The 10,295-nt window shown below is 45.3% G+C and overlaps 1 protein-coding gene across 1 annotated transcript in view; it reads left to right on the top strand.

The window, feature by feature from the left end:
- The first annotated feature begins 1,145 nt into the window (after nt 1-1,145).
- SLC29A3 (solute carrier family 29 member 3) overlaps nt 1,146-10,295 on the top strand; it is a 41,464-nt gene continuing 32,314 nt past the window's right edge. Inside the window, exons 1-2 of the mRNA XM_066620422.1 lie at nt 1,146-1,229; nt 5,261-5,556. Of these exons, the coding sequence (XP_066476519.1) occupies nt 1,229; nt 5,261-5,556 (297 nt within the window). The 5' untranslated portion in view covers nt 1,146-1,228. The remainder of the gene's footprint in view (nt 1,230-5,260; nt 5,557-10,295) is intronic.

Raw genomic sequence — 10,295 nt, 5'->3', positions numbered from 1 at the left:
AAGCTGGTTATGCCCAGGAATTATTAACTTCCTCCCCACATGAAAGGAGACTCCTGAAGGAGTTCAGGAAAGCAAGTACAGTAGTAACTTACCTGCTCTTCAAGAGGTGGGAGATAGTTGTGAATGGGCACACCCATACTTGGGCACATCCGAAGGGCTGTTCCAATGTTGCTCCCATCATCATACATGTACTTGAGGGCACTTACACACTTAATTTGGGCATACCACCCAGAGATTACTGATATCTACTGCAGTGTATACTACTTGTACAGGGAGTATAACTCCAGCCCCACCACCACCTATGTGTTCAGTAAAACATTTGCCTGAGAAGCCCATAGCCTTAAACTCTTTGATCAACAGGCAACACAGTGCAATTGAAGTTCTTCCCAAGCAGGTGGACAGCCAAAATCCACATTCCTCCAACTAAAGGGGTGATGATGGGCTGTTAGTCCTTCGACTTTGTAAACTGCTTTGTGAACTTTTTTTGGGAAAGCAGTATATAAATCCTGTTCATAAATAATAATAAATTATATGTACAATAGTTTGGATAATAAGCAATATAGTGTTTAAATCAAGCCCATGAAACCAACAGACGAGTGTTTTCTGCTTTTATTCCAGCGATTTTCAACCTTTCTCATCTCACAGCACACTGACGAGGTGCTAAGTTGGTCAAGGCACACCATTGGTTTTTTTGACCATCGCCGAGGCACAGCATGCTGTTTATGGGGAGCGCACGTCCCCCCAACGGCCCTACTAATAAGTGACCCTCCCGCGGCACACCTGTGGCCCATCTGCAGCACACCGGTGTGCCACGGCACAGTGGTTGAAAACCAATGTATTTGGTTACGTCCTATATTTGTCTTGGATTCTGGGGGTGCCTGGACCTCTTTTGCGGCTATGACACCCGGTGGCCCTGTTTGAGGGGGCCCTGAAGAACGAGAGGGGAGCCGGGGGGGGGAAGGAGGCGCAGGCACCGCTGCCCAGGCGATGCTCGCAGCGAAGGCGGGCGAAGCCTGCCTGGGACCGAGTGATGCCCAGGCAGCCAAGCTCCACCCCGGGAGGGGACAACGCGGCAGCCCCGCCTGCTCCGGAGAAGCGACGAGGAAGGAAGGAGCCGGCGCTGGGAGGAGCTCGGCGCGGGCTGCCGGAGCCTGTTCTGGGCCGAGGCCCCGCGGCGAGCGGGCGAGCGGCGCTCTGAGCGCACCGGGCGGCGAGCAGGGCCGGCGACAGTAAGTGGCTCCTTCGGCTGCAGCGGGCGCTCTCGACCCCCGAGCAAGGCCGGCTCTCTCTTCGCTTCGCTCCACCTCCTCTCCGCTTCCATCCCCCGCCTGGAGGGATTTCGGGGTCTCAGAGTGAAAGCCCAAGATACAGCCTTGGAATGTTGGGAGGGGGCTCTGAGCATGTGCAGAGTGCATTTTGGGGGAGGGTGGCCAGACGTCCTCTTTCTCCAGGACATGCCCTCTTTTTTAGCCTCCTGTCCTGGAAAAAGATTTAAATGTCCCCCTTTTCCCTGTGAACAGGCAGGGCAGAGCCTTCCAGCAATTAATCACTTCTATGTAATATAGTTTTAATACAGCTGTGTGTATGTGTGTGTATTATATATATAACTATATATAGAATTATATAACTGTATTATATACAGTTTTTTATATATATATAAAACTGTATATAATACAGTTATATAATTCTATATAATATAGTTTTAAATTTAATAATAAGTCATCTAGCGCCTACATTAACCACATGAAATCAATATACAAGAGTGTTTTTAGCTTTTATTTGGTCACGTCCTACATTTTTCTTGGCTGTCCTACATTTTGGGGTGCCTGGTCCTCTTTTGTGGTTATGACATCTGGTCACCCTGTTTTTGTGCCACTGGGCAGCCATCACCAACATTCCGTCGCCCTGGAATTAGGGGCCAGGACTCCCAGTTCACTGGTGTTAATTAGGATTCACGGGTGTGACATTCAAGCAAGGCTGAGTCCTCCAGCTCTTTCTGCCCAACATTGCATCTGCACAACAAGGACCAGATGTGTACACCTGTGGGCTGGGCAAAAAATTAAGCATGTCTCTCTGCTGCCCCTTTTGCATAGTGAGAATCAGTGTCTGGCTGCTCTTCTGAGCTTTGCAGGATGTGCTGACTGCATGAAGTTTCACCTTGTGCATTCTTACCTTCCTCCTTTCCTCTAGTTTCCCCCTCAGGGTAGGGTCCAGGTTCTGGGGCACCTTCAGTAGCATTCCTTTGCTGGGTGCTCCACCTTCCTCTGGGCCCCTTAGTGGGTGCAATCCTGGCCACCATGCTGCAAAGAGAGAAAGGACAAGCAGGAGGGCAGAGGGAGTGGATCCTGTGTGCACTCTCTGGACAGCATGGTGAGGAGGACTGGATCGTGTGGTGCTGCCCCAAGACAGAGAGAGAACAGGAGCTGCTGCCCTTGCTTGCTGGCTCACTCTTTCTCTGGACAGTGGGCATATATGCTGGGCCAAATCCCCACCATCCAAACTGCCCAGAAAGAGATCTTAGGTATGAAACAGGCACATTTTGTACATGGACCTCTGCCTCATTGTCTCACGTATTCAGTGGAGCACTTTTTCTGTGGTAATGGTCTCCAGCTCCAACAAGCCCATCCTGCCCACTGCAGTGTCCAGAGAGAGTAGGAGAGTGAGCAAGCAGAGATGGCATCTGCTTCTGCAAGAAGCAGCTGTGAGTTCCACTTGCTTGCTCTGGGTGGCCATTCCGGGCCTCATCGCCCAAGGAGACCAAGCAAACAGAATGAACTTTCCAGGGAAAGTGGGCAGCAGTGTTCCCCCTAAGTTGTGCAGTTGCATGGCTTGTAACTGAGCTCTATGCAGCGTAGGAACCTGGAAGTTGGTGTTGATGTATGGTGTCACCAAGTGTCCAGAGACACTGCTGCACAACTGTCGAATGAGGGCTCTCTGCAGCTGCATGAAAAGTAAGGGCAGGTGATTGATCTGAGGCAGAGGAAGCCTAGACTTATCCAGTCCTCCCTCTTGTGGTGCCAAGAGACAGGGCAAGTGTGTATGCACAGCAGTGGCTGCCTCCTTCTGAGTGGCATGGCAGGCCCTATCCTTACTGCTGCCGAGCAACTAGAGGCAGCAGCTCCTTGCAAGCATCACTCGCTTGCTTGCCTATTGACAAAAGTGGGCAAGCGTTGTCCTGTGCCACCTGCCCTCTGAGTCTGGTAGGAATGGGGTGGAGGTGTTGTTGTGCACAGCACAGTGGGAAGGGACACCAACCTAGGGAGGCTGATGCATCTCAGTGTAGCAGGTTGAACCTTCCTCAGGTTCTCAGACGTCAAAAGTTGCCCTGGTTATCAGGAGTAACCAGGAAGTTAAGGATAATAAAGTTTCTCAAGTCTGACGCTCTGAGAAAATGCGTCTTTCAGACCACATTTTTTAAGAGCTGGAAGCTTGTATTGTGGGATGTTTTTGGTTGAAAGGAATATAAATGTTCCTTTAAACCAAAGCACTGTCACCCCAGCACTTCTGTTCTAGTGGCTGTCTGCTGGTATTCATTTGCATCTTTTTAGATTGTGAGCCCTTTTGGGACAGGGAGCCATTTAGTTATTTGATTTTTCTCTGTAAACCGCTTTGTGAACTTTTAGTTGAAAAGCGGTATATAAATACTGTTAATAATAATAATGTTAATAATAAATGTCTGGACTGGATCTCTGGACTTCTGGCCATGGAGAAACCGAATTGTATTAGGTAGTTTGGGAGGTAGCTAATAGCTTGTTTGGTGGGAGGGTTGTGGTTGAGAGGAAGATAAATCTTTGGACTTCTGGCCATGGAAGAACCTAATGTAGAATTAATTCCGGCTCTATCTTAAGTTAAGCTAAACAGGCAACAAACATTGTCAGTGTTTTTATGTTGGTTTTTTATTTGGGGGGGGGGGTAACGATCAAGTCCCATCTTATCTCAAAAGCAGCTTTGAGTAACTGAAAAACTTGCAATTACTTTGTGCAGTGAAAGTTGTCATATTGCCATTTCACATCTCCTCTGGATTGGCATTGAAGTCTCACCATCCCACAGAGGAACAGTGCAGCTTCTCTACTTGGGCTACATCAATGGGGAATAAAACCACTTATTTTTTCTCCCTCCCCTAACTCTTGACTGTTGAGATATGCACTAAGATTTGGAAAAAGGGAAGGCCATATATATAAGCATAAATATTCATGCTGGCTTCTGCCTGGAGTGATTCCATCTGCTTCTTAAATTCTGGAGTTACTGTTTGCTCTTGCTTAGTTTGTATGATAGTATCTCCTGGGAATATTTATTCCATATTCCTTTTGCAAGCTTTAATTATATTTATTTACTTACTTTAAAGCATTATTATCCTTCCTTTCCCTTTGGCAACCAAAGGCCCACTGAACAGAAATGACCATTTTGTCCCATCTTCTCTGAAGACTCGAGGCAGCTAACAGCTGAAAAGTAAAACATTTGGCAAATTCAGTTAGTACTTTAGAAGCATTCCAAGAAAACCTTGGAAATATTGCCGAATACGTTTAAGAGTCTCTGTTTAAATAAGAATATTTTGCAGCAGGCCCTTCTAAAGACCTGCTTGGGCTTTAGTGGATTTCACTAGGCAGTGTTGCATAATGCATAAGGAAGCTCTCGCTAACTCTTTCCGTCCTGAAGGATCGAAGACATTGCTTTGAATCTTGGAACGCTCTGTCCTTCTAATGCTAGTTTCTTTAAGGAACGTGGGACCATTGCCTTTGAAGGTTATGGCAACCAAATTGGTTTTATTTCTTAATGTTCAGCAATTCTGCAGTGCATTTTGAGGGCAGTGCATGGCATATTCCTTACAATAGCTCTGTAAAGCAGGCCAATACTACTTTCTCTATATTGCAGGTAAAGGGGCAGGAAAGAGAGAACTGCAGCTTACTTAAGGCGCCCTTGTGAGAATCATTCCAGTGCCTGCTCAACCCCAATGAATAAGGACTGTGGGGGGGGGGGGGGCTTCCCTGAATGAATCCCTTGCACTGTGGTTCTGATCCATAAGGCTTTCAGTCCAAGTACTGTTTACCTGGAAAATGAAAGCATATCCAGGCCACTGACACATTTATGTTGCATATTGTTTGCCTCTTAGTTCCGACATTGATTCTGGTGGGTGTGTGTTTATAGGGGTAGTCCTGACAGTCAACCAGAGGCAGAGTTAGTGAGAATGCATCCTGTGAATTGAAACTAGCGATGCTATAGATTACAACTTATATGCATGTATATTTATTTCTCCTGAAAGTGGCTCTTGATTTGGAGGATGAAGACGATGGCTGCCCCAATGCAAACTTGTACAATCCAATCAATACCACTATCCAAGAAGAGACACCATTATCTGAGGAGCCAACAGGAAATAGGTATGATTTTCATCAGCCTGAAGATCGCCTAAATGGCACCTATATTATTTTCTTCCTCCTGGGGACTGGTGCTCTCTTGCCCTTGAACTTCATCATCACTGCAAAGCATTACTGGATGTATAAACTTCAGAACTGCTCAGAACAGCTTCCTGTGACTGAAGAGGGAGCCTCGGATATCAGCGTAAGTGTGAGAAGTTAATTTTAAAGTGTCTGTCTTGAGGTTACTCTTTCTGTGAATTTAATGCATGGATCCGACATTGTGTTTACTGTAATTAGTTGTCAGCACAAGTGAAGCTTAAGATGCAGTGTTGATCCTGAGTGCGTGTTCAGTGTTTGTCAGATTGCAGAAGCAACATCAGTATTTATGGATGATTCTACAGTCTCACTGAAATCTATTCCCCCACCACCATCACACATCTTTCCAGTCTGGATGTATTTTACCTATATTTTTCTATGCTATCTGTCCAATTTAAGGTTCTGGAGTACACATCTTGCTTGCCATAGAAATGCCACTGAAAATAGCATCCTTCTTGTAAATGGTTCCGCCACACATCCCACTTCCCTGGTCATAGTGTTTGGGAACACTCTGCTTAATAGATTGTAGCCATCACACTGTGAGTCCCATTGCAGGGTAGGATTCTTCAGTCCAAACATCTATAAGGGGTTTGCTATAAACTCATATTTTGTTTTGCAAGCATGTGGTCTGCTTGTATCTTCTTTCATCTAGCCAGGGCTGGAATTATTGTTCATGTCTGTGCATGGTAGTATGTGGGGAGAGCATTCATTGATGCACCCTGGATTTCTCACTCCTTTCAAGGCCTCTGTCTCCAGACACCTTAGTGGACGAAAAATTTGGCTGTACTAATGATCTAGGCACAATACGGGAAACAACAAGAAAAAATGCAAGGTGTCTGGTTGCTCGGGCTCCAAAAACTATAATGCTGCCACTTAGAAAGTTGAAATAGTTTTGTTCAATTCAGTGCTGAGAAGTTGTTTAAAACATTATGCAGCCCCCTGAGCATTTTTATATAGGCACCTAGAAATTTGAAAGCCTACTTTTGCAGCCTTGCATGGGAAATCCTAATTCATATAGGTAGCTTGAAGGAGTTGGAGTCTTAGAGACACTTGTAAGAAATCAGCAAGGGTCTCTAGACTGAAGACCTCTCGATAAGAGGCTTTGCTGCGTGTGATAACAAAAAGTATATAGCTTTTGAAATTGCACTTTGCCTGCTTCTGATGCTATTAATCTCACAGGCATATGGGGTTTTTTGTTGTAATGCATGTAGCGTGACCGCTCTCCAGCTGTATAATGGTAACGCCTATTTAAATCAGTAGTGTCGAAAGAAAGATCCATCCAGCTCAAGTTTGGGATTCATCACATTTATGATAAGATATGCAAATAGCTTTCAATTCAGCTCTTGGGAGTGCAGTCCTGTATCTTCTAGGAAGGGATTGCATCCCAGTCTTGTGTCATGTTCTACAAACTCAGAATTGTTCTCTTGAGTATGGAAGCCTTGAGAATGAGATTCCTAACATAAGGCCCAAGCCACAAAAGGCTGGGTTTGGCAAGTTCCTATTTTCTGTAGCCTGAAGTAGCAGGAGACCTACCGTAGGGTAATGGGGCTGGCATATATAAGTGTGCATATATGTGAGTGTGCAGGCACCTGTGCCAACTACCTCCTCTGCCCGGTCTGCCCAAAAACTGTGCTTACAGGGGAGAGGTCTTCTTCATGCTGCTGCTACAGCATGTGGGCACTATTTCCCCCTCCCAGCATTGCAACCAGGGCATTTTAAAATGGCATCCGACAAAGAGGAGGACAGACAGCTGCTCTGTCCCCATCACCCGATAAACTATGGTGATGCTTACTGGACACTGGGGAAGGGTAGCAGGGGCAGCAGGACAGGGGCCATGTGGCTGGGCACAGGTATGGGCCATCAGCATGTGCCTGACCAGGTCCCATTTTTGATGATGCCCCTGCTGGTTAGCTGCACAATGGAGGGGTGGGTGGTGTTTGCTCTGGCCTGTGGAGGAGGGAATGGTGGGGTTCTAGCAACCCCCTTTGGCAAAAATAAATGGTATAGTTTTAATGGGGTCCTGAGATTGGTCGTTGGGTTGCACAAAGTGATGGGCAAATTACATGCAACATCTGTGATCAAATTTCCTTTCTTTTTTAAACATTGAGGAAGCATTGGAGGCTTTGATTTTTTTTTTTTTTTTAACAGAACAGCAGTCCTGGGGAGAGTGGGTGCTTTACCCCACATCACAGCTCCAGGCTAAGTCTCTCCTTGTTAAAGTTGCTACAAGCCCTGCAGCATACAGACCTTTAGGCATAATATAGATACTGTACCTGTCTCCTGCAGGGCTCATAGTTTTGACTGCAGTGTGAGGATTTTGATCTGGAAGCCAACTGTAGAGAAGGGAGCAAAGCCCTCCTTCCCTGCACTGTTACTCAATAAAACTAAAGCCCCCAGATACAACATCAAAGTCTTTTAAAAAAATTTTTTAATTCAGTTGCAGATCACTCATGTTGTCACTAAGGTTTGGGCCTGAATCATCTGGTTCTTGTGCTTGTGCCTCCTACTTGATTTATTGCTTAGAGCTCAATCAGTTTGTCATCCTTGCTTCAGTTTTCTCCTGCCTCAGTAGAGGGACTTCTAATATTAAAGTACTTATCCTGTGCCCTTAGACTGGCAAATCGATGAGAACTCAATTGCTGGAGGTAGTGCCTAACACTGCAGGGCTCTGAGCTTACCTTTTGGTAGGACAACATAACCTCTCCCAAAGCAAACAATTGCTGGTGTGTTTCTTGGGGCTGGTGTTTCACTGTTGGCATTGATGACAATAGTGTGCTTGGACCTAGTGTTACTACTTGTTTCTGTGTTTTACACAGTTGCAACCACTGACAGGGAGGGTGTGTGTGTGGATTTGGGGCAATGGATTAAAAAAAAATCCACCCACTGTTATTGACTGTTATTGACAGTTGACAGTTATTGACTGTTATTGAGTGAAGAAAAACTAAGCATATCAGAGCCAACCACATTATTAAGGTTATATGTAGTTCATAGGTAATATGTGGCCCTTATAAATTATTCAGTGATGGACTTTAATGATAAAGGGTGCTTTTTCAAACCTTATCTTTTACTAAATGAAAAGGCAGAAAAAACAGATAAGATGCATCCCTGTTTTAATTCTAGAATTGCCAGGCAGGTTTTGATTCTCCTGCTGATGAATATTCCCAGTTTCCATCAAAACCAGGCATACATCTTCCCAGCTCTCGGGTCTCATTAAATAGCTATTTATCTGAGAGATTTATATCCCACCCTTTCCAGACTTACAAAGCAGCTTCATCATACAAATAAGTTTATTACCTTTAGAGCCTTTTTCTTCCATGTCACTTGTGGCAGCAGGTGCAGTTTCCAGTCAGCCAAGCTGTAAACAGTGACTCCTCCTGGCTCGGTTGTCTCATGACAGGTTTATCAGCTTTCAGTCTTCAATCCAATATTCAACCAGGACTGTTCCTGCTTAGCATTCTTCCAGCAACCTTGCACACAACCACCAGACCACACCTGCAGCTCATCTCCCTGTTCAGGATAATTAACATGGGAGGCACCCACAGCACAAACTATGTTTTCAAGTCTCTGATACGTTTAAAAAAGATGCATCTGGCTGAGTGTGTAATAACACCCCCCCCCCAAAAGGTCTCAGAATATTGTGTTTCCACACACTTGCTGCTGAACTGGTTCCTGCAGAGCAGTTGCTACAGCTGTCTAGGAAAACCAATTTTCGCGAGTGCTATCAAACTTTAACAGAAGCTTACCAGCCTATCTATCAGATTGCAAAGTACTATAGGGAGGATTAAAGCAAAGTTCAGACAGGGTAGTCTGAGAGATGATGGCTAGCTGCTAGAACACCACGCTGAAAAAAAGTGTTTTTAAAAACACTTTGGTCTTGAGAAGGGGACCCCAGAGAATATAAAGTTTACCTATGGCCTTGAATTCAGACATACAGAAGCATTCCCTGCCTACTTTTTGATTGAGAAATCATTTGAAATTATTTCATGTATTTCTGCATAAGAGGTTAGAATGAGGAAGAGGTATGAAGGAAGTTCTTCCATGAGACATCCCAGGGCCATTTAGAGTGAAAAATGCAATGAACAGTGCATTACTGCCTACTGTGTAGTACAAGAGGCTCCTGTCTAATGCTATGGAGGAAGTTGCTCTAGCTTGTCATTTTTATTTTTCTGTTCTCTACTAAAATGGGTTGGATCCAGCTTTTTTGACCTTTTGTCCCATTACAGTTTCTTTGACAGAACAAGGGCACCTTGTGTGGAGTGGAGGGGCAGTTGCATCTATGATCTGTGGGTGCAATTGGGTAACTTGGCCATGTGTTAATGATCTCGTACAAGAGAGTTTTCTGTCCCTTCCCCCCCCCCATGCCACAGTGAGGAGAAAATTCATCTCACAGTGATCCACTATACAACAAACTCTCAAAATGAGCAGGCAATCGTGAAACTGCTGCAGGGTTTTTGTGAATAACATAGACCCCTGAATGTACCATATATCATGTAGACATCTTGTTCTCAGAGCAGATGTGGACAAGTGAGCACCACCATTTTTACCCACCTTCTCAATGTCTGTAACTGTTGCTTCTGAGATTTTGGGGAGGATCACAGAACTTGGGCAGGGAGGATCTTGCAGTAAGACAAGACTCCTGCTGCTTCTGGTTTTTTGTTCCCCCCCCCCCAAAGTTCCAGCATGAAGTGAGAGAGGAACAACGTTATTCACAAGGTGATTTCAGCTGTTTGATGCTGGAGGGCTCAGGAGAAGAGAGGGCTTGGGGGTAGCCGCAAGTAATTGCTGGCTACTAAGCCAGCATTTGTGAACCTGCTTGTGTGCCTGCTTTTGGACTCCCTTCCACCG

The sequence above is a fragment of the Tiliqua scincoides genome, chromosome 3, assembly GCF_035046505.1.
Source record: "Tiliqua scincoides isolate rTilSci1 chromosome 3, rTilSci1.hap2, whole genome shotgun sequence".
In the NCBI taxonomy this organism is placed as follows: domain Eukaryota; kingdom Metazoa; phylum Chordata; class Lepidosauria; order Squamata; family Scincidae; genus Tiliqua; species Tiliqua scincoides.
Note: the sequence above shows the minus strand (reverse complement) of the source record. Positions and strands in the feature narration are given on the sequence as shown.